This window comes from Bombina bombina, chromosome 3, assembly GCF_027579735.1.
Source record: "Bombina bombina isolate aBomBom1 chromosome 3, aBomBom1.pri, whole genome shotgun sequence".
Taxonomy (NCBI): Eukaryota; Metazoa; Chordata; class Amphibia; order Anura; family Bombinatoridae; genus Bombina; species Bombina bombina.
Window position 1 is genome coordinate 825090852 of NC_069501.1, and position 25388 is coordinate 825116239.

Consider the following 25388-nt stretch of genomic DNA (forward strand, 5'->3'; position numbering starts at 1 on the left):
TGCTGGGGTGCAGTCTTGAATTCCCTGAAAGCACAGGGTTTGTGGTCTCAGGAGGAGGCTCTCCTCCCGATAAATATTCTAGAACTGAGAGCAATATTCAACGTGCTTGAGGCTTGGCCTCAGCTGGCTTTGGCCAGATTTATAAGATTCCAGTCGGACAATATCACGACGTATATCAATCATCAGGGGGGAACAAAGAGTTCTCTAGCGATGATTTTCTAAGTCGTCAGACTTTTCATACGGGGGAGTGGGAACTCCATCCGGAGGTGTTTTGCACAATTGATTCAGCAATGGGGCACACCGGAATTGGATCTGATGGCGTCTCGTCAGAACGCCAAACTTCCTTGTTACGGGTCCAGGTCAAGGGATCCTTAGGCAGTACTGATGGATGCTCTAGCAGTACCCTGGTCATTCAACCTGGTTTATGTGTTTCCACCATTTCCTCTCCTTCCTCGTTTTGATTGCCAGAATCAAACAGGAGAGAGCTTTGGTGATTTTGATAGCAGCTGCGTGGCCACGCAGGACTTGGTATGCAGACCTGGTGGACATGTCATCTCTTCCACCATGGACTCTGCCATTGAGACAGGACCTTCTGATTCAAGGTCCGTTCCAGCATCCAAATCTAGTTTCTCTGCGGCTGACTGCTTGGAGATTGAACGCTTGATTTTATCCAAGCTGGGATTCTCTTTCCGAGTCGATCATAGATACCTTGATTCAGGCTCGAAAGCCTGTCGCCAGGAAAATATATCATAAGATATGGCGTAAATATCTTTATTGGTGCGAATCCAAAGGCTACTCATGGAGTAAGATCAGGATTCCTAGAAGGTTTGGAGAAGGGGCTATCAGCTAGTTCCTTAAAGGGACAGATATCTGCTTTATCAATTCTACTGCACAAGCGTCTGGCAGATGTTCCAGACGTTCAGTCGTTCTGTCAGGCTTTAGTTAGAATCAAGCCTGTGTTTAAACCTGTTGCTCCGCCATGGAGTCTGAATTTAGTTCTTATAGTTCTTCAAGGGGTTCCGTTTGAACCTATGCATTCCATAGATATTAAGCTTCTATCTTGGAAAGTTCTGTTTTTAGTTGCTATCTCTTCGGCTTGAAGAGTTTCTGAACTATCTGCGTTGCAATGCGACTCGCCTTATCTTGTTTTCCATGCTGATAAGGCGGTTTTGCGCACCAAACCTGGATTCCTTCCTAAGGTTGTTACTTTTTTTTTTTTTTTTTTTTTTAAATATTTCTTTATTGGACAGACAAAAGAAAATCATATTGTGCTGTAAATCAGTACAAAGAGGTAAATACATAACTCAGAGCACAGTAACCAAAAAAAATCAGATCAAATTAGATCGGGTCAAAAATTATTAGTCCCCCCTTTCAAAAGCAATGTCCATATGATCGATTATTGTCCATTCCTAAGGTTCTTACTAATAGGAATATCAATCAGGAAATTGTTGTTCCTTCTCTGTGTCCTAATCCTTCCTCTAAGAAGGAGCGTCTGTGTTGCACAACTTGGACGTGGTTTGTGCTTTGTAGTTTGACGGGAATCCTTGGTTGCTTGCAAGTAAAACATCTTCTTTGTTGTCTATTCTGGAAAACGTAGAGGTCAAAAAGCTACGGCTACCTCTCTTTCTTTCTTTTTGGCTGAAAAGCATCATCTGTTTGGCATACGAGACTGCTTGACAGCAGCCTCCTGAAAGGATTACAGCTCACTCTACTAGAGCGGTGGCTTCCACATGGGCTTTTAAAAATGATGCTTCTGTTGAACAGATTTGTAAGGCTGCGACTTGGTCTTTGCTTCATACTTTTTACAAATTTTATACTTTTTGCTTCTTCGGAGGCTATTTTTGGGAGTAAAGTTCTTCAAGCAGTGGTGCTATATAGACAGCTCTGCTGTGGTGCTCTTTGCCACTTCCTGTTAGCAGGACGATAATATCCCACAAGTAAAGGATGAATCCGTGGACTCGTCGTACCATAGAAGAAATTAATTTATCAGGTAAGCATAAATTTACTTTTTCTAATAGCATTCAGTGAGTTCAGCCCCTGTGAAGTCTGCACTAATATTTCTCTCCAAACTATATATTTTATTATTGGGCGCATAGAAAGCAATAAAGCTCTCTGTGAAATTGAAGTTGTAATTTTTTCGTTATTTTAAATAGAATAAATACATAGTAAAATGTAATTTGTAAAAGATAAATCATAAATCGCAATCCTATATTCACTGCTGTGTACAAAATAAACTACAAAATAGTGCAAAGTTTAAATGTAATACAACTTAATCTGAAGTGTAAAGTAATATAAAATGCAAAGTGTAAATGCAGCAGAACTCCCATGTCATGCAGTGTTATATTGCACTTGGCTTGTCAATCCATACAGAAAAGTCGGGAACACCCCTTGGATAAGTATAGCAAAATCTACCTTTTTAGAAGTTAACTAGGGATCTCTCCGTGCTGGAGGATCATATTAGATCATCTTTATATCAGCAGCCCCTCAGAGTTAAATTTATTTTGAACTTCCAACCTGGTTATTAATTACTGCTTTTTTCTTTTTTTAGGACTATGTTGGTGAGACACCAGTGCATAAAGCAGCAAGGGCTGGTAGTATGGACTGCCTAAAGGCCCTAGTGTCCCATGGAGCGCAAATAGAGTATGTCTCTTATTTTAATTTCCTGCTTTCACATTCCATATTGTTCTAAAATAGTTTCACACATGATTATTTATTTTTCTGCTTTCACATTCAATATTGTTCTAAAATAGTTCCACACATGATTATTTATTTTTCAACCAAGTGAGTAAACTCACTAATGCTGCTTCTGTTTATATTTAACTTACATGTTTGTAGATGTTTAGATATACATACACAAAGAAACATTTGTGAATAGTGTTAATGACATTATTGTTTTCTGTTGAAGCAGAATATATCTAATCTGTACTGTCACTTGGGTTACAATAGATTGCTGCTTAATTTATAGTTTCACATAACATTAAAGTATTACCATTACTGTGTATCAGTAAGGTTCTAGTTGTATATTATTCCGCCTACCTTGTATTTAACCATGTATCCTAAAATTTCCTAAACTTGCATATTGTAATAGTTTTTAAGGTATACATGTAATAACATTTGACAAGCTGTATTTTGCTTTAAGTATCTTTTATTAATGTTTCATTTACAAAACATGTTTTTTTTCCTTTATGTGAATGCTGCAACTAGTACTATAAATATACCTTAGATAACCGTTTCTTTACTTTTTTTTGTCGGACAACGCAACTTTTAAAATTTTCATAACCTGATCATAGCTTTGTTTTTGTAGAACTGCTCATACAATTTCTGCCTCTCATTAAAATAATTAAATAGGAATGTACCAGTCGTGCCTTTCTACTGTAGTTGTAAGAATTCTTAAATTAACAAAAACCTGCACATTTCTACTACTGTGGGTTTTAATGGGTTTTTCAAATTTAAATAGTACACACCTATTTAATGTAAAGGGGTATTATCGTGTTAAAATGATATGTTCTAATCTGTTATAGCATGTAATTTTAAACTAGCAATGCTGTAATGCTATGTTTTTATAGTCCTGCTTGGCACTACAGGTCCTGAGCAGAAACTGCAACTGATCCAATCAACAGTGGTCATAACACAGCTGTGTACAAGTTTAAAAACAATTGAAATGTTTTTAAAAGTTGTTTTATATTCACAAATGTTGCAGTTTATTGTGTAATTTCTGATATATACTGTGTGTATATAAATAAAATGTCAAAGAAAATAAAAAGGTTAATGGCTTAGTGGTTCTAAGATGTGCCCAGCAGGGCATTTTGGAAAAAACACAAAAATTATTTTTAAAATATATACACCACATCTGCTTGCTGCCAAATAGGGCGACTCCTAGATACCTAGCCAGATATTAACACAAATAGCTCTGCTCAGAAATGGTCTTCAAACACTCTGTTGTGGAATTCAACACCCCAGTCTTTGTACTTTGCTATTGTTCAATTAGCTATTTAAATAGTTTTTTCTTACTTTAAGTCAGTAATTCAGGACAGGAAGTTTACTGTTAATGTTAAATACTTCACTCAGTACCAGTTTATCCTTTAATATATGTACATGATTTAAGATAACAAAACTATAACGAAAAGTTTATAGAGAGCCTTTTCTGAAGTAAGAGTTGACCTGGTATCCTTTTGGGTCATAGTGTAAATTTCCAATATGTTATATAACCACTTAGTGACCATTTGACCTTTCGCTTTGAATCACATATTCTGTGAAATGTTTTCGCTATGTCTTTTTGACTAACATGAATAACCTTCATTTACTGGGGGCAGTTTTGTCCTTTACAAATAAGCATATATTCTAGTAAAAATTACAACATAGTTTATCTACAGAGTTCCCCAGCAAGACTGATCTACTGGGTGTCAGCTGCAAGAACAGAAATCATGGGCACAATACAATCTAGTCTGTTCATGCATTACTGTAGCACCTCAGCCACAACTGCATAGAGCAATTTTAAAGAATATTAAAAAGTCAAAATTGAATTCCCCATAAAATGTTTTTTTTTTTTTTGTTTTCATGTCATTCCCTATGAATGATTGATCTGGTGATTTACTGCATATTTTAACTTTTTCAGCCCACTACATCGAGAGGAGTAAATTGGTTCACTCTTCAATCTGTAAAAATAGTTCCTACACTAGCATTTAATGGCAGGATATTATTGGACATCTATTTCTAATGATTTTTTTTTTCCCTATGGCTTACTGGACAAACCAAATTATGCAAAACTAAATGAAATGCCATTACATTATTGCTCACTTCAGTATAAAATGGCAAAGAAAAAATGTTCTTTGTTTTGATAATAGCATTAGAAGGCATTTTAGCCTACATTGGGGATTTCCAGGATTTATGGATGACCAGGACAACAGATTTATATACAATGTAGGAATCTGAGAATATTGAGAATACAGTTAAAGAATCTATATATCGGTAGATGAGGAATAATCCATAAAGTAAGGGACCAGAAGCAAAAGTCTAGGAACCATGGTTCCCAAACTTTGTCAAGCCCTAGCAGATGATGATGATATGCATTTTATTTAAAGGGCCACTGTAAGTAAATATTTTCTATGCCTGTTATTAACTAATTACCCCAAATACGCTTTTTATCAATAGCATTTCATTAACATATCTCTACCGTATATCAGAAATCTTGTCTGCAAATTTAATTGTTTTCCAAACCCACTCCATGGGTATCCTTTGCTCTGTACCAATCCGTTTACAATACCTAGGTTTCAAAATGGCGCTTTAATCACAAAGTTATTGGTTTAAGTATTTTGAACACTCAGTGCTGAAAATAGTGGACAGGATAACGTGACATCATCGGCGAATAAAAAATATAACTTTTAGAACGTTATGAAACTTCGTTTTGGAGAAAATATAGGTCAGTAGGTTTTAATTAATGTTTATTAACTTTAATATGTTAGTTGTTTTGGCTTTTTACACAGTTAAAGGATTACTTTCTGTTATAATTTTTAAGCTAAACGCGTTAGATGGGAACTAAATTGGCACAAATTAAAGGGGCAGTAAGTAATGGTTTAGACAGAGCACCCAATTTAAAAAAATAAATAAAAAATCTTCAGTATATTTTTATTTTCAAATGGAAGGCTCTGGGGTGTTCATATGTCTTCACCATTCTATGGCAGCAGTGTTTGCAACAATGTATAATATTGCTGAAACCATTGTTGCAAATACTGCTGCCATAGAATGCCAAAGACACATGCACACTCTTGAGACAACCTATGTTTTACTCTTCAAAAAAGATACCTGGAAAGTAAAGCACATTTTATAACATAAGTAAAATGTTTGTGTTTTTTTTAAATTGCATGATCTCTGAATTTTAATGTATTGTCCCTTTTAACTTAATTTTGTAATGTCTTAATTATTTATGCATTGGTGTAAATAAATTGGAATCGGACAGTTAAAATAATGATTCTTACTGTTACTTTGTAATGAGTTCCAATATTCATATCCACTCCCATGCCGTCTGCTTTTATATTTAGCTTGTAATTATGCATTGGATAATGATATTATGTTACCTTATAAAGCTGCATTGAGGATTGAATATCCTTCCACCACTGTAAGCATGCTTTATTTTGCTTTACAGCTTGTGCACTTGTATCAAAACTGTTAGTTGCACTATAAAATTATAATTAAATATAGTGAAATATGAGTAATGTACAATTATTAATGTTAAGATTCTCATGTGTACCTTGGTTACTAATTGCTGAAGTGTAAAATCAATATTAGTTTATGGAAATTGTATATAAACCGGTGTGGATTATAAAGTTAAAATTAATATATATACGATTTTCCACAGATTTTTTTTTTTTTTTTTTTTTTTTTTTATTCCTGCCAGGTGGTATTATGAAGTAGCTGAGTGGTAGCAGTTTAATACTATTTACTCTTATGCAGAAAAGAGATGAAGATTTCTGCATGGAGGATGATGATCTTAGCACTTTGTAACTAAGATCCACTGCTGTTCCCACAGAGGCTGAGGAGTACAGGAAACTTCAGTTGGGGAACGGTTTGCATGCTAAGCTGCACTGAGGTATGTTTAGTCATTTTTTTTCTAGACAAACTGTGATACTTCTAGAAAAGGCTGACAATATCCCCATGAGGGAAGGGTAATCTGTATTCAGAGACTTAGTGTGGAATTACCAGCTTGCATAAAGGGCTAAATTAATACTGGTTGACACTTATAAAAGGCTAACCTTTTATTAGGAGATAAACGTTTTTGAGGGACTTTTGGAGGTTCATTTGGCTTATTTAAGGTTTATTAACCCACATGGCTAGCTTAGAAACGCTTTAATGTGTTTCTTTAAGGCCCCACAGACATAGAGTGAGGTGGGAGGGGCCTATTTTCGAGCTTCAGACGCGCAGTTGTTTTTTCATGGCAAGACATCAAGCTGCTACACCGGAGGGTCCTGCTGTAATTTGAGGGCCAAAAAGAAGTATTTTTCCCACAAAATCAATCCCCAAGGGCAGGTAGGTGCCACAGCAGCGCTGTGACAAGGTGCTGACCGTTTTTTTGACGTTTGTCAATCCGGTTTTTACATTAAGGGGTTAAATTTTTATTTTGCTGGTGGGGCAATCTTACTAAAGCTTTAAGAATACATTGTAAAAATTTCGAAAAGTTTGCTGCATTTTTACACTGTTTTGCAGAACGTATGCACTTTTTTTCTCTTAAAGGCACAGTACCGTTTTTTCTAATTGTGTTTCCGCAGGCCAGAGTGGGTCATAGTAACGACAGATGCCAGCCTACTGGGCTGGGGTGCAGTCTGGATCTCCCTGAAAGCACAGGGTTTATGGACTCAGGAGGAGGCTCTCCTCCCGATAAACATCCTAGAACTGAGAGCGATATTCAATGCGCTTCAGGCGTGGCCTCAACTGGCTGCGGCCAAATTCATCAGATTTCAGTCGGACAACATCACTACTGTAGCTTATATCAATCATCAAGGGGGAACACAGAGTTCTCTAGCGATGATAGAGGTTTCCAAAATAATCCGATGGGCAGAGACTCACTCTTGCCATCTTTCAGCAATCCATATCCCAGGGGTAGAGAACTGGGAGGCGGATTTCCTAAGTCGTCAAACTTTTCATCCCGGGCAGTGGGAACTCCATCCGGAGGTATTTGCTCAACTGATTCAGCTATGGGGCATACCAGAATTGGATCTCATGGCGTCTCGCCAGAACGCCAAGCTTCCTTGTTCCTTGTTACGGGTCCAGGTCAAGGGATCCTCAGGCAGTACTGATAGATGCTCTAGCAGTGCCCTGGTCCTTCAACCTGGCTTATGTGTTTCCACCATTCCCTCTCCTTCTGCGTCTGATTGCCAGAATCAAGCATGAGAGAGCTTTGGTGATTTTGATAGCACCTGCGTGGCCACGCAGGACTTGGTATGCAGATCTGGTGGACATGTCATCCGTTCCACTGTGGACTCTAATTTCTCTGCGTCTGACTGCTTGGAGATTGAACGTTTGATTTTATCAAAGCGTGGTTTATCTGAGTCGGTCATTGATACCTTGATTCAGACTAGAAAGCCTGTCACCAGGAAAATATATCATAAGATATGGCGTAAGCATCTTTATTGGTGTGAATCCAAGGGTTACTCATGGAGTAAGATTCAGATTCCTAGAATACTGTCTTTTCTCCAAGAAGGATTGGAGAAGGGATTATCAGCTAGTTCCTTAAAAGGACAAATATCTGCTTTGTCTATTCTTTTACACAAGCGCCTGGCAGATGTTCCAGACGTTCAGGCGTTTTGTCAGGCTTTAGTTAGAATCAAGCCTGTGTTTAAACCTGTTGCTCCACCATGTAGTTTAAATTTAGTTCTTCAAGGGTTTCCGTTTGAACCTATTCATTCCATAGATATTAAGCTTCCATCTTGGAAAGTTCTGTTTTTAAGCAGAAAATGTTTAACCCAATGTCGAAAAGCTCTGATGAAGTGCCCTATTGGGCAGGAAACGCGTCAGCGGTAATCAGATCTGTGTTCACTGTGCCTTTGTTTTTCTTACTCACGGAATACTAATAAAGATGAAGTTTTAATTTTATATCATCAGCCTTTTCTGCTTTTTCGACATTGGGATATTGTCTCCCTCCATGGTGTTGAACATTTTCTGCTTATTTATCGATTTATTAAGGGCTAGACAGGAGAGCCCTTCCAGCACCTGAGAGACAAGCCAGGACGCTGTATGGATCTTTGCAGTGTCTGAATTTGTTGCACCGGGTTCCACATAAGGAAAGAGAATACTAGGATTTTGTTTACCTGAATCTCGTTCATTACCGGATACTGATCTCTGGACTAAGTGAGTTTGATATATACACCTATATTTGCTGGTCATTCCGGTTTATTTATGTATATTGTTATCAACGAGTCTTGCATGTTTAAGCGGTTAAAACGAACTATTCAACAGGTTGCAACATATTGACACAGGATTATTTTATATATTTGTTTCTCATTGGATAAGGCCATATGGTAGTCAGTACTAACAAACAGATTGCACTGACCTTCAACTTTTGATAGGACTTTATCCCTAATCTTAAACTCAGTCTGAACTGTTTTGTGCAAAGTTCTGTTTTTAGTAGCTATCTCTTCGGCTCAAAGAGTTTCTGAATTATCTGCTTTACAGTGTGACTCACCTTATCTGGTTTTCCATGCGGATAAGGTGGTTTTGCGTACTAAACCTGGATTCCTTCCTAAGGTTGTTTATAATAGGAATATCAATCAGGAGATTGTTGTTCCTTCTCTGTGTCCTAATCCTTCTTCCAAGAAGGAACGTCTGTTGCACAACCTAGACGTGGTTCGTGCTTTAAAGTTCTATTTGCAAGCAACTAAAGATTTCCGTCAAACATCTTCGTTGTTTGTTGTCTATTCTGGAAAGCGAAGAGGTCAGAAAGCTATGGCAACCTTTCTTTTTGGCTGAAAAGCATCATCCGTTTGGCTTATGAGACTGCTGGCCAGCAGCCTCCTGAAAGGATTACAGCTCACTCTACTAGAGCGGTGGCTTCCACATCGGCTTTTAAAAATGATTCTTCTGTTGAACAGATTTGTAAGGCGGCGACTTGGTCTTCGCTTCATACTTTTTTCCAAATTTTACAAATTTGATACTTTTGCTTCTTCGGAGGCTATTTTTGGGAGACAGGTTCTACAAGCAGTGGTGCCTTCCGTTTTAGGTACCTGTCTTGTCCCTCACTTCATCCGTGTCCTAAAGCTTTGGTATTGGTATCCCACAAGTATTGGATGAATCCGTGGACTCTACATCTTGCAAGAGAAAACAAAATTTTATGCTTACCTGATAAATTTCTTTCTCTTGCGTGCGATGTATCGAGTCCACGGCCCGCCCTGTCTATTTAAGACAGGTAATATATTTTATTAAAAAACTTCAGTCACCTCTGCACCCTATAGTTTCTCCTTTTTTTTCTTCCTAACCTTCGGTCGAATGACTGGGGGGTGGAGTTAGGGGAGGAGCTATATAGACAGCTCTGCTGTGGGTGCTCTCTTTGCCACTTCCTGTTGGTAAGGAGAATATCCCACAAGTATTGGATGAATCCGTGGACTTGATATATCGCAAGAGAGAAATTTATCAGGTAAGCATAAATTTTGTTTTTAAATAGTAAATACATTTGCTAGATTTTTAATAGTAAATACATTTTAAGGCAAACACTTCTTCTTAAGAAAAAACATTCTAAACACAGTGACAAATTTAAATACATCATAAACTCCACCTCCAATGTAGTTAAAGAAAGAAACAAAACACTAAATGCATTGCCAGAAAAACTCCAAATGTGTATCCACAACATTAAAGTAAATCAATGTGTAATATAAGTCCTCAAAATAAATCAGTTTATAATGTCAATTATCAATACACTTTCATGTTAATTGTTGTGGACCATCATATCCAATAGGATCATAGATTCATATATATTCCACAAAATACTAGTGCCGAATGCTGCCTTCATCATCATGCTTACTTGATTCACGTTATGTGGCTAAATAGATCTGCACTGGCCGTTTGTTTAGTCTTGTATTTTCATCACTGGACTTAACCGGATGTTCACTCTACACTTACCAGGACTGTGTCACAAGTGATCAACAGACATAGTTGCAAACTGACAATCTTGTGACATTGTAAATAAGCTTCTGGTGTGCACATGAAATATATGTACATGACTAAGGGCTGTGAGGCCCGAAATGTACTATTATATGCTCCTTTAATAAATTATTTTTAAACTGCAATGGTGCTGCTGTGTTGATCATTTTTGGATGACACAAGTTTGCAGCGACTTTGGCAGCTAGCAAACTAGTGAGGACGGCAGGTGCTTGTCTTACCTTTTGGATTCTATCCATGATATTCATGTTATACCAGGATGTATTTGCATGTACTTACAGCACTGCTGGTAGTAAACTCGAGCCCATGCATACATATACTGTAATCAATTATATATTAAAGGGACATTAAATACAAATTGTAAGCTACATGATAATGTACCTTCATATCTGAGAATAGTTTTGTAGTTAATGTTGCAGCTTTATTTTGTCAAATGAGCATATTGATTTAATTTTTTCATTTTCACTGATTTCCCTGTCTTTCAAAACAAAAGAACCCTTGGTAACCTATCACAAACTAATACTCCTTTATTGCATGAACTCTGCACATGTGCAGTTAAGGAAAGAAACTGGGCTAGCATGCCCTTTTCTTAAAGTGGTTTAGCACTGATGCTTAGTTAATTAATTATAATTTAAACAAATCAATGTATAGTCCTTTATAATCCCCATCTAATAGATTCATATAAATATATATTTATATATACACAATAATATTCACGTGTAAACTACCTATTCTGCCCACTGCAGTTGCCCAAAAGTTTTCTTATCATGACTGTTAATGCAAAACTTGTGATCCACCTTAAAAGAAGAAATAGCTCCTAACAAGGTAATGGAGGGGGTTGGGGTAAACAAAATTTCACATAAAATAAGATAACAGTATTAACCCAAGCCTCCCTGGGAGAAAAAAATAGAACAAGCACAATTTTTAGATGTATTTTACAGCAAAATGTAGCAAGCAAATAGTAAATGTTTAATGCAATAATGTTATACTTTCTATAATGGAACATTTCATACATTGTTAAAATATTGTGTTTAATGGTCCTTTTAATGATTTGTTTCTGTATCAATTACATAGCTCCAGATCCGATCTATGGCCACTAGATTTGTGCACTTCGTGACTGGATTTCCTCATTGTGCTTCACTTTCACAAGGATAAATTTGGCTTGCGGACGCCTTCTTCCTGACTTGTTGGGTCACAAATGCACATATCTAATGGCCACCAATATTTGAATCCACATATAACCAGCAAATATAATATTGTAATATCAATATATTTCAGTTTGTCACTGTGTTTATAGAATGGTTTGTCTGAGGAAGAGGCCTTTAAACGTCACTATTTACTGTTGAAAATCCAGCATGTGTATATGTGTGTGTGTATGTATGTATGTATGTACATACGTGAGAAAAGAAATGGGACACATCAAAATACATGTTTTTACTAAAGAAAGGGAATGAAGCACTCTTTTTACATATCGAGAAAGCTGAATATTTATTCTGCGCCTACTAATCTAGGCATAAAGTGGAAAGCAAACCTAAATACATTATCAAAGAATTAACAATATCTACATATGGTACAAAAAGACAATATCATTGAAACTAAGGCTATGTCATGTGACTAGCAAGGGCCCATCAAAGTAATAAGCATTGCCTACGCGCAACCAATGCCTACGAGCGTTTCACCCCCTACGTCGTTTGGTAGACGGGGCTTCCTCAGCGCTCACTTTGCTGGATGCTTGCATAACAATATTTATGCCGACAGCTGCTATGTCTTTGCTTATACTGCTTTAAGCCTGCTTGCACTTTAGGCTAGTACAACCCACTTAGAACCCTATTTGTGAACCTCGCCGGTATTATAGGTTGTTGCTAACAGGGTTCCGTGTGCAGCTGGGGTATAGTGGAATCGTTCTACCCTTCAGACTATTTACTCCTTATGCTTATTACTTTGATAGGCCCTTGCTAGTCACTTGGCATAGCCTTTGTTTTATATGTATTGTCTTTTTTGCACCATATGTAGATATTGTTAATTCTTTGATGTATTTAGGTTTGCTTTCCACTTTATGCCTAGATTAGGCGCAGAATAAATATTCAGCTTTCTTGATATGTTAAAAAGAGTGCTTCATTCCCTTTTCTTTAGTAGGAACATGTATTTTGATGTGTCCTGTTTTCTTTTCTCACAGTCTATTGTAATATTTAATCTTATAGGTTCTGCACCACATTTTTACTTAAGGGTCTTTATACCTTAGATTTGTATTAGCAATTTATACATATATCTGCCATTTATATATTCTTTTTGTATTTAGATTATAGTTAAAAAAAAAAAAAAAAAAAAAAAAAAATCTATATATAATCACACGCACACACTCTCACCGACCACTTTTAGGTTCACCTGTTCAATTGCTTGGTAACACAAATTGCTAATCAGCCAGTCGCATGTCAGCAACTCAATGCATTTAGGCATCTAGACGTGGTGAAGATGACTTGCTGAATTTCAAACCGAGCATCAGAATGGGGAACAAAGGGAATTTAATTGACTTTAAAGTGGCATGGTTGTTGGTGCCAGGTGGGCTGGTCTGAGTATTTTAAAAACTGCTGATCTACTGGGATATTCACTCACAACCATCTCTAGGTTTACAGAAAATGGTCCGAAAAAGAGAAAATATCCATTGAGAGGGAGCAACGATAATGCCTTGTTGAGGTCTCATGATGGGCAGACTGGTTTGAGATAATAGAAAGGCTACAGTAACTCAAATAACCACTCGTTACAACCAAAGTATGCAGAATACCATCTCTGAACGCACAACACGTCGAACCTTGAAGCAGTTGGGCTACAGCAGCAGAAGACCACACCGGGTGCCTGTCAGCCAAGAACAGGAAACTGAGGCTACAATTCGCACATGCTCACCAAAATTGGACAATAGACGTTTGGAAAAACGTTGCCTGGTCTGAGTCTCGATTTCAGCGACGACATTCAGATGGCAGGGTCAGAATTTGGCGTAAACAACAGGAAAGCATAGATCCATCCTGCCTTGTATCAACAGTTCAGGCTTGTGGTGTAATAGTGTGGGGGGATATTTTCTTGGCACTCTTTGGGCCCCTTAGTTACCAATTGAGCATAATTTTAAATGACACAGCCTACCTGAATATTGTTGCTTCCCATGTCCATCCCTTTATGACTACAGTGTACCCATCTTCTGATGGCTACTTCCAGCAGAATAATGCACCATGTCACAAAGCTCAAATAATCTCAAACTGGTTTCTTGAACATGACAATGAGTTCACTGTACTCCAGTGGCCTCCACAGTCAGCAGATCTCAATCCAATAGAGCACCTTTGGGATGTGGTGAAATGGGAGATTCAAATCGTGGATGTGCAGCCACCAAATCTGCAGCAACTGCGTTATGCTATTATGTCAATATGGACCAAAATGTCTGAGGAATTGTTAAATCTATGCCATAAAGAATTAAATGGACATTATACACATTTTTTCTTTGCATACATTTTTTGTAGATCTATTTATATAGCCCATAAAGGTTTTTTTTTTTTTTGGGGGGGGGGGGGGTTAAAATGTATAGTTTTGCTTATTTTTAAATAACATTGCTCTAATTTTCAGACTCCTAACCAAGCCCCAAAGTTTTATGAGAATATAGTCAGCTACGAACTCCAGCTTGCTCCTGTATGTGTAAAGGGTCTTTTCATGTGCAAAAGAAGGGGGGGGGGTCTTATTTTCCACTTGCAGTGGGCTTTCCAACTACCTTTTCAACAGAGCTAAATTGAGAGCTTTTAAGTAAGTTTTTAAACAGTTTTATACTGGATTTTTATATCAGTACCTGCATCTTATTCTTTATAGTAGTGTCTATTACATGCAGTTATATGAAAATGAGTGTATACTGTCCCTTTTAAGGCAGTTCTGAAGGCAAAAGGGGTTCCAACCTGGTACTAGCAAGGTGTACCTAATAAAGTGGCCTGTGTGTGTGTGTATGTATGTGTATATATATATATATATATATATATATATATATATATATATATATATATATATATATATATATATATATATATATAATCTGTGTGTGTATATATAAATATTGTCCTCCTTACCTGGCTCCTAATAAATAAAAAATGTGTGCGTGATGCATGAACATTGAGAATATGAGTGGGTATATACGTTTCTCCAACATAGGTGTGTCCGGTCCACGGCGTCATCCTTACTTGTGGGATATTCTCCTCCCCAACAGGAAATGGCAAAGAGCCCAGCAAAGCTGGCCATATAGTCCCTCCCAGGCTCCGCCTACCCCAGTCATTCTCTTTGCCGTTGCACAGGCAACATCTCCACGGAGATGGCTAAGAGTTTTTTTGGTGTTTAAATGTAGTTTTATTCTTCAATCAAGAGTTTGTTATTTTAAAATAGTGCTGGTATGTACTATTTACTCTGAAACAGAAAAGAGATGAAGATTTCTGTTTGTAAGAGGAAAATGATTTTAGCAACCGTTACTAAAATCGATGGCTGTTTCCACACAGGACTGTTGAGATGAATTAACTTCAGTTGGGGGAAACAGTGAGCAGACTTTTGCTGCTTGAGGTATGACACATTTCTAACAAGACTTGGTAATGCTGGAAGCTGTCATTTTCCCTATGGGGACCGGTAAGCCATTTTCTTAGTTTAGTATAAGAATAAAGGGCTTCATTAGGGCTTAAAAAACTGGTAGACATTTTTCTGGGCTATAACGATTCTTTACTAAGCATATTTGGCAGATTATAACTATTAATAGTTATTATAATCTTGGGGATTGTTTTAAAAAAACGGCAGGCACTGTATTGGACACCTTTTTCACTGGGGGCCTTTTCTAGTCATAGGCAGAGCCTCATTTTCGCGCCACTAATGCGCAGTTGTTTTTGGAAAGCAAGGCATGCAGATGCATGTGTGAGGAGCTAAGAACCACTGAAAAATCTTATAGAAGGCATCATTTGGTATTGTATTCCCCTCTGGGCTTGGTTGGGTCTCAGCAAAGCAGATACCTGGGACTGTATAGGGGTTAAATGTAAAAACGGCTCCGGTTCCGTTATTTTAAGGGTTAAAGCTTTCAAATTTGGTGTGCAATACTTTTAAGGCTTTAAGACACTGTGGTGAAATTTTGGTGAATTTTGAACAATTCCTTCATACTTTTTCACATATTCAGTAATAAAGTGTGTTCAGTTTAAAATTTAAAGTGACAGTAACGGTTTTATTGTAAAACGTTTTTCTTCTGTTATGTGTGATCAGTCCACGGGTCATCATTACTTCTGGAATATAACTCCTCCCCAACAGGAAATGCAAGAGGATTCACCCAGCAGAGCTGCATATAGCTCCTCCCCTCTACGTCAGTCCCAGTCATTCTCTTGCACCCAACGACTAGATAGGATGTGTGAGAGGACTATGGTGATTATACTTAGTTTTTATGACTTCAATCAAAAGTTTGTTATTTTAAAATAGCACCGGAGCGTGTTATTACTTCTCTGGCAGAGTTTGAGGAAGAATCTGACAGAGATTTTTTACTATGATTTTAACCGGAGTCGTTAAGATCATATTGCTGTTCTCGACCATCTGAGGGAGGTAAAGGCTTCAGATCAGGGGACAGCGGGCAGATGAATCTGCATTGAGGTATGTGGCAGTTTTTATTTTCTGAATGGAATTGATGAAAAAAGCCTGCCATACCGTTAAAATGACATGTATGTATACACTTCAGTATTCTGGGGATGGTATTTCACCGGAACTACTGTGTTAAAGGTCACTAATCCTTTTAATAACTATTCTCATGTTAAACGTTTTTGCTGGAATGTAGAATCGTTTACATTGCTGAGGTACTGTGTGAATAAATATTTGGGCATTATTTTCCACTTGGCAGTTTTTTGCTTTAATTGTGACAGTTTCGTTTCTCTTCACTGCTGTGTGGGAGAGAGGAGGGGCCGTTTTTGGCGCTCTTTGCTACGCATCAAAAAATTCCAGTCAGCTACTTTTATATTTCCTGCATGATCCGGTTCATCTCTGACAGATCTCAGGGGTCTTCAAACTTCTTTGAAGGGAGGTAAATTCTCTCAGCAGAGCTGTGAGAATTCTTATAGTGACTGTGAATAAAAAACGTTGTTTTGTTTTCTTATGTACAAATTTAATTAGTGTTGTTTTTTACTAATGGGAACAAACCTTTGCTAAAAGTTGTGTTGTTTTAAAGTTTGATGCTATAACTGTTTTTCAGTTCATTATTTCAACTGTCATTTAATCGTTAGTACCTCTTTGAGGCACAGTGCGTTTTTTTGCTAAAAAAGATTATAACCAAGTTGTAAGTTTTTTTGCTAGTGTGTTAAACATGTCTGACTCAGAGGAAGATATCTGTGTCATTTGTTCCAATGCCAAGGTGGAGCCCAATAGAAATTTATGTACTAACTGTATTGATGCTACTTTAAATAAAAGTCAATCTGTACAATGTGAACAAATTTCACCAAACAGCGAGGGGAGAGTTATGCCGACTAACTCGCCTCACGCGACAGTACCTGCATCTCCCGCCCGGGAGGTGCGTGATATTTTGGCGCCTAGTACATCTGGGCGGCCATTACAGATAACATTACAAGATATGGCTACTGTTATGACTGAAGTTTTGTCTAAATTACCAGAACTAAGAGGCAAGCGTGATCACTCTGGGGTGAGAACAGAGTGCGCTGACAATGCTAGGGCCATGTCTGATACTGCGTCACAGCTCGCAGAGCATGAGGACGGAGAGCTTCATTCTGTGGGTGACGGTTCTGATCCAAACAGATTGGACTCAGATATTTCAAATTTTAAATTTAAATTGGAGAACCTCCGTGTACTACTAGGGGAGGTCTTAGCAGCTCTCAACGATTGTAACACCGTTGCAATACCAGAGAAACTGTGTAGGTTGGATAAATACTTTGCGGTACCGGCGAGTACTGACGTTTTTCCTATACCTAAGAGACTAACTGAAATTGTTACTAAGGAGTGGGATAGACCCGGTGTGCCGTTCTCACCCCCTCCAATATTTAGAAAGATGTTTCCAATAGACGCCACCACTCGGGACTTATGGCAAACGGTCCCCAAGGTGGAGGGAGCAGTTTCTACTTTAGCTAAGCGTACCACTATCCCGGTGGAGGATAGCTGTGCTTTCTCAGATCCAATGGATAAAAAATTAGAGGGTTACCTTAAGAAAATGTTTGTTCAACAAGGTTTTATATTACAACCCCTTGCATGTATCGCGCCGATTACGGCTGCGGCAGCATTTTGGATTGAGTCGCTTGAAGAGAACCTTAGTTCCTCTACGCTAGACGACATTACGGACAGGCTTAGAGTCCTTAAACTAGCTAATTCTTTCATTTCGGAGGCCGTAGTACATTTAACCAAACTTACGGCTAAGAACTCAGGATTCGCCATACAGGCACGCAGGGCACTGTGGCTAAAATCCTGGTCAGCTGATGTTACTTCTAAGTCCAAATTACTTAATATACCTTTCAAGGGGCAGTCCTTATTCGGGCCCGGTTTGAAAGAAATTATCGCTGACATTACGGGAGGTAAGGGCCACGCCCTACCTCAAGACAAGGCCAAAGCTAAGGCTAGACAGTCTAATTTTCGTCCCTTTCGGAATTTCAAGACAGGAGCAGCATCAACCTCCACTGCACCAAAACAGGAAGGAGCTGTTGCTCGTTACAGGCAAGGCTGGAAGCCTAACCAGTCCTGGAACAAAAGCAAGCAGGCCAGGAAACCTGCTGCTGCCCCAAAGACAGCATGAACCGAGAGCCCCCGATCCGGGACCGGATCTAGTAGGGGGCAGACTCTCTCTCTTCGCCCAGGCCTGGGCAAGAGATGTTCAGGATCCCTGGGCACTAGAGATCATATCTCAGGGATACCTTCTAGACTTCAAATTATCTCCCCCAAGAGGGAGATTTCATCTGTCAAGGTTGTCAACAAACCAGATAAAGAAAGAAGCGTTTCTACGCTGCGTACAAGATCTGTTAACAATGGGAGTGATCCATCCGGTTCCGTGGTCGGAACAAGGACAAGGGTTCTACTCAAACCTGTTTGTGGTTCCCAAAAAAGAGGGAACTTTCAGGCCAATCTTAGATTTAAAGACTCTAAACAAATTCCTAAGAGTTCCATCGTTCAAAATGGAAACTATTCGGACAATCTTACCCATGATCCAAGAGGGTCAGTACATGACCACAGTGGATTTAAAGGATGCTTACCTTCACATACCGATCCACAAAGATCATCACCGGTATCTAAGGTTTGCCTTCTTAGACAGGCACTACCAGTTTGTAGCTCTTCCATTCGGATTGGCTACGGCTCCAAGAATCTTCACAAAGGTTCTGGGTGCCCTTCTAGCGGTACTAAGACCGCGAGGGATTTCGGTAGCTCCGTACCTAGACGACATTCTAATACAAGCTTCAAGCTTTCAAACTGCCAAGTCTCATACAGAGTTAGTTCTGGCATTTCTAAGGTCGCATGGATGGAAAGTGAACGAAAAGAAGAGTTCTCTCTTTCCTCTCACAAGAGTTCCATTCTTGGGGACTCTTATAGATTCTGTAGAAATGAAGATTTACCTGACAGAAGACAGGTTAACAAAACTTCAAAATGCATGCCGCGTCCTTCATTCCATTCAACACCCGTCAGTAGCTCAATGCATGGAGGTGATCGGCTTAATGGTAGCGGCAATGGACATAGTACCTTTTGCACGCCTACACCTCAGACCGCTGCAATTATGCATGCTAAGTCAGTGGAATGGGGATTACTCAGATTTGTCCCCTACTCTGAATCTGAATCAAGAGACCAGAAATTCTCTTCTATGGTGGCTTTATCGGCCACACCTGTCCAGGGGGATGCCATTCAGCAGGCCAGACTGGACAATTGTAACAACAGACGCCAGCCTACTAGGTTGGGGCGCTGTCTGGAATTCTCTGAAGGCTCAGGGACTATGGAATCAGGAGGAGAGTCTCCTACCAATAAACATTCTGGAATTGAGAGCAGTTCTCAATGCCCTTCTGGCTTGGCCCCAGTTAACAACTCGGGGGTTCATCAGGTTTCAGTCGGACAACATCACGACTGTAGCTTACATCAACCATCAGGGAGGGACAAGAAGCTCCCTAGCAATGATGGAAGTATCAAAGATAATTCGCTGGGCAGAGTCTCACTCTTGCCACCTGTCAGCAATCCACATCCCGGGAGTGGAGAACTGGGAGGCGGATTTCTTGAGTCGCCAGACTTTTCATCCGGGGGAGTGGGAACTTCATCCGGAGGTCTTTGCCCAAATACTTCGACGTTGGGGCAAACCAGAGATAGATCTCATGGCGTCTCGCCAGAACGCCAAACTTCCTCGCTACGGGTCCAGATCCAGGGATCCAGGAGCAGTTCTGATAGATGCTTTGACAGCACCTTGGAACTTCAGGATGGCTTATGTGTTTCCACCCTTCCCGCTGCTTCCTCGATTGATTGCCAAAATCAAACAGGAGAGAGCATCAGTAATTCTAATAGCACCTGCTTGGCCACGCAGGACTTGGTATGCAGATCTAGTGGACATGTCATCCTGTCCGCCTTGGTCTCTACCTCTAAGACAGGACCTTCTGATACAGGGTCCATTCAAACATCAAAATCTAACTTCTCTGAAGCTGACTGCTTGGAAATTGAACGCTTGATTTTATCAAAACGTGGTTTTTCTGAGTCGGTTATTGATACCTTGATTCAGGCTAGGAAGCCTGTTACCAGAAGGATTTACCATAAAATATGGCGGAAATACCTATACTGGTGCGAATCCAAAGGTTACTCCTGGAGTAAGGTTAGGATCGCTAGGATATTGTCTTTTCTACAAGAAGGTTTAGAAAAGGGTTTATCAGCTAGTTCATTAAAGGGACAGATTTCAGCTCTGTCCATCTTGTTACACAGACGTCTGTCAGAAAATCCAGACGTCCAGTCCTTTTGTCAGGCTTTAGCTAGGATCAAGCCTGTGTTTAAAGCTGTTGCTCCACCATGGAGTTTAAACTTAGTTCTTAACGTTTTACAGGGTGTTCCGTTTGAACCCCTTCATTCCATTGATATAAAAATGTTATCTTGGAAAGTTCTGTTTTTAATGGCTATTTCCTCGGCTCGAAGAGTCTCTGAGTTATCAGCCTTACATTGTGATCCCCTTATCTGATTTTTCACTCAGACAAGGTAGTTCTGCGTACTAAACCTGGGTTCTTACCTAAGGTAGTCACTAACAGGAACATCAATCAAGAGATTGTTGTCCCATCCTTGTGTCCAAATCCTTCTTCAAAGAAGGAACGTCTTTTACACAATCTGGATGTAGTTCGTGCCCTCAAGTTCTACTTGCAGGCAACTAAAGATTTTCGCCAAACTTCTTCCTTGTTTGTCGTTTACTCTGGACAGAGGAGAGGTCAAAAAGCTTCTGCTACCTCTCTCTCTTTTTGGCTTCGTAGCATAATACGTTTAGCCTATGAGACTGCTGGACAGCAGCCTCCTGAAAGAATTACAGCTCACTCCACTAGAGCTGTGGCTTCCACTTGGGCCTTTAAGAATGAGGCCTCTGTTGAACAGATTTGCAAGGCTGCAACTTGGTCTTCGCTTCATACTTTTTCCAAATTTTACAAATTTGACACTTTTGCTTCTTCGGAGGCTATTTTTGGGAGAAAGGTTCTTCAGGCAGTGGTTCCTTCTGTATAATGAGCCTGCCTATCCCTCCCGTCATCCGTGTACTTTTGCTTTGGTATTGGTATCCCAGAAGTAATGATGACCCGTGGACTGATCACACATAACAGAAGAAAACATAATTTATGCTTACCTGATAAATTCCTTTCTTCTGTTGTGTGATCAGTCCACGGCCCGCCCTGTTTTAAGGCAGGTAAATATCTTTTAAATTATACTCCAGTCACCACTTCACCCTTGGTTACTCCTTTCTCGTTGATTCTTGGTCGAATGACTGGGACTGACGTAGAGGGGAGGAGCTATATGCAGCTCTGCTGGGTGAATCCTCTTGCATTTCCTGTTGGGGAGGAGTTATATTCCAGAAGTAATGATGACCCGTGGACTGATCACACAACAGAAGAAAGGAATTTATCAGGTAAGCATAAATTATGTTTTTGTGCTTTGTTGACAAGTTTAAGCCTGTTTAACATGTCTGAACCATCAGATAACGATGTTCTATATGTATGAAAGCCAAGGTTTCTCCCCATTTAAATATATGTGATAATTGTGTCATAGTGTCCAAACAAAGTAGGGACAATAATGCCATAGATAATGATATTGCCCATGATGATTCCTCAAATGAGGGGAGTAAGCATGGTACTGCATCATCCCCTTCTGTGTCTACACCAGTTTTGCCCACACAAGAGGCCCCTAGTACATCTAGTGCGCCAATACTTATTACCATGCAACAATTAACGGCTGTAATGGATAATTCTATTGCAAACATTTTATCCAAAATGCCTACATATCAGAGAAAGCGCGATTGCTCTGTTTTAAACACTGAAGAGCAAGAGGACGCTGATGATAACTGTTCTGACATGCCCTCACACCAATCTGAAGGGGCCAGGAGGGAGATTTTGTCTGAGGGAGAAATTTCAGATTCAGGGAAAATTTCTCAACAAGCTGAACCTGATGTTGTAACATTTAAATTTAAATTAGAACATCTCCACGCACTACTTAAGGAGGTATTATCTACTCTGGATGATTGTGACAATTTGGTCATTCCAAAGAAATTATGTAAGATGGACAAGTTCCTAGAGGTTCCGGTGTCCCCTGATGCTTTTCCTATACCCAAGCGGGTGGCGGACATAGTAAATAAGGAGTGGGAAAGGCCCGGCATACCTTTTGTTCCTCCCCCTATATTTAAGAAATTATTTCCTATAGTCGACCCCAGAAAGGACTTATGGCAGACAGTCCCCAAGGTCGAGGGGGCGGTTTCTACTCTAAACAAACTCACTACTATTCCTATAGAAGATAGTTGTGCTTTCAAGATCCTATGGATAAAAAGTTAGAGGGTTTGCTTAAAAAGATGTTTGTTCAGCAAGGTTACCTTCTACAACCAATTTCATGCATTGTTCCTGTCACTACAGCTGCGTGTTTCTGGTTCGAAGAATTAGAAAAGTCGCTCAATAAAGAATCTTCGTATGAGGAGGTTATGGACAGAGTTCAAGCACTTAAATTGGCTAACTCTTTTATTTTAGATGCCGCTTTGCAATTAGCTAGATTAGCGGCGAATAATTCAGGGTTTGCTATCGTGGCGCGCAGAGCGCTTTGGCTAAAGTCTTGGTCAGCGGATGTGTCCTCCAAGACCAAATTGCTTAACATCCCTTTCAAGGGTAAAACACTGTTTGGCCCTGACTTGAAAGAGATTATTTCAGACATCACTGGGGGAAAGGGCCACGCCCTTCCTCAGGATAGGTCTTTTAAGGCTAAAAATAAGCCTCAAATTCTACACCCTCTAAGTAAGAGGGTAATACTTCTCAAACCAAGCCAGCCTGGAGACCGATGCAAGGCTGGTACAAGGGTAAGCAGGCCAAGAAACCTGCCACTGCTACCAAAACAGCGTGAAGTGTTGGCCCCCGATCCGGGACCGGATCTGGTGGGGGGCAGACTTTCTCTCTTTGCTCAGGCTTGGGCAAGAGATATTCAGGATCCTTGGGCGCTAGAAATAGTTTCTCAAGGTTATCTCCTGGAATTCAGGGAACTACCCCCAAGGGGAAGGTTCCACAGGTCTCAATTATATTCGAACCAAATAAAAAGACAGGCATTCTTACATTGTGTAGAAGACCTGTCAAGAATGGGAGTGATTCATCCTGTTCCATTAGGAGAACAAGGGATGGGGTTTTACTCCAACCTGTTCATAGTTCCCAAAAAAGAGGGAACATTCAGACCAATTTTAGATCTCAAGATTCTAAACAAGTTTCTAAGGGTTTCATCGTTCAAAATGGAAACCATTCGAACGATCCTTCCTACCATCCAGGAAGGTCAATTCATGACCACGGTGGATTTAAAGGATGCGTACCTACATATTCCTATCCACAAGGAACATCTTCGGTTCCTAAGGTTCGCCTTTCTGGACAAGCATTACCAGTTTGTGGCACTTCCATTCGGATTAGCCACTGCTCCAAGGATTTTCACAAAGGTACTAGGGTCCCTTCTAGCGGTGCTAAGACCAAGGGGCATTGCAGTAGTACCTTACTTGGACGACATCCTGATTCAAGTGTCGTCTCTGTCAAAAGCAAGGGCTCATACGGACATTGTCCTAGCCTTTCTCAGATCTCACAGGTGGAAAGTGAACATAGAAAAAAGTTCTCTGTCCCCGTCAACAAGAGTTCCCTTCTTGGGAACAATAATAGTTTCCTTAGAAATGAAGATTTTTCTGACAGAGGCCAGAAAATCAAACTTCTAAGCTCTTGTCAGGTACTTCATTCTGTTCTTCTTCCTTCCATACCGCAGTACATGGAAGTAATAGGTTTGATGGTTGCGGCAATGGACATAGTTCCTTTTGCACAAATTCATCTAAGACCATTACAACTGTGCATGCTCAGACTGTGGAATGGGGATTATACAGACTTATCTCCGACGATCCAAGTAGATCAAAGGACCAGAGATTCACTCCGTTGGTGGCTGACCCTGGACAACCTGTCACAGGGAATGAGCTTCCGCAGACCAGAGTGGGTCATTGTCACGACCGACGCCAGTCTGGTGGGCTGGGGCGCGGTCTGAGAACCCCTGAAAGCTCAGGGTCTATGGTCTCGGGAAGACTCTCTTCTCCCGATAAACATTCTGGAACTGAGAGCGATATTCAATGCTCTCAAGGCTTGGCCTTGACTAGCAAAGGCCAAATTCATAAGGTGTCAATCAGACAACATGACGACTGTTGCATATATCAACCATCAGGGGGGAACAAGGAGTTCCCTGGTGATGGAGGAGCATCCGGGGGAGTGGGAACTCCATCCGGAAATCTTTGCCCAAATAACTCAATTATGGGGCATTCCAGACATGGATCTGATGGCCTCTCGTCAGAACTTCAAAGTCCCTTGTTACGGGTCCAAATCCAGGGATCCCAAGGCGACTCTAGTGGATACAATAGTAGCACCTTGGATCTTCAACCTAGCTTATGTATTCCCACCGTTTCCTCTCATTCCCAGGCTGGTAGCCAGGATCAATCAGGAGAGGGCTTCGGTGATCTTGATAGTTCCTGCGTGGCCACGCAGGACTTGGTATGCAGACCTGGTGAATATGTCATCGGCTCCACCATGGAAGCTACCTTTGAGACAGGACCTTCTTGTTCAGGGTCCATTCGAACATCCGAATCTGGTTTCTCTCCAACTGACTGCTTGGAGATTGAACGCTTGATTCTATCAAAGCGTGGGTTTTCAGATTCTGTAATAGATACTCTTATTCAGGCTAGAAAGCCTGTAACTAGAAAAATTTACCATAAAATATGGAAAAAATATATATGTTGGTGTGAATCTAAAGGATTCCCATGGAACAAGATAAAAATTCCTAAGATTCTTTCCTTTCTACAAGAAGGTTTGGAGAAAGGATTATCTGCAAGTTCTCTGAAGGGACAGATCTCTGCTTTATCTGTTTTACTTCACAAAAGGCTGGCAGCTGTGCCAGACGTTTAAGCGTTTGTTCAGGCTCTGGTTAGAATCAAGCCTGTTTACAGACCTTTGACTCCTCCCTGGAGTCTTAATCTAGTTCTTTCAGTTCTTCAAGGGGTTCCGTTTGAACCCTTATAT

General features: G+C 39.9%; 1 protein-coding gene across 1 annotated transcript in view; it reads left to right on the plus strand.

Moving 5' to 3' along the window:
- The window catches only part of ANKRD10 (ankyrin repeat domain 10), a 177524-nt gene that overhangs the window by 20207 nt on the left and 131929 nt on the right, over positions 1-25388 (plus strand). Inside the window, exon 3 of the mRNA XM_053707779.1 lies at positions 2549-2640. Coding sequence (XP_053563754.1) covers positions 2549-2640 — 92 coding nt within the window. The remainder of the gene's footprint in view (positions 1-2548; positions 2641-25388) is intronic.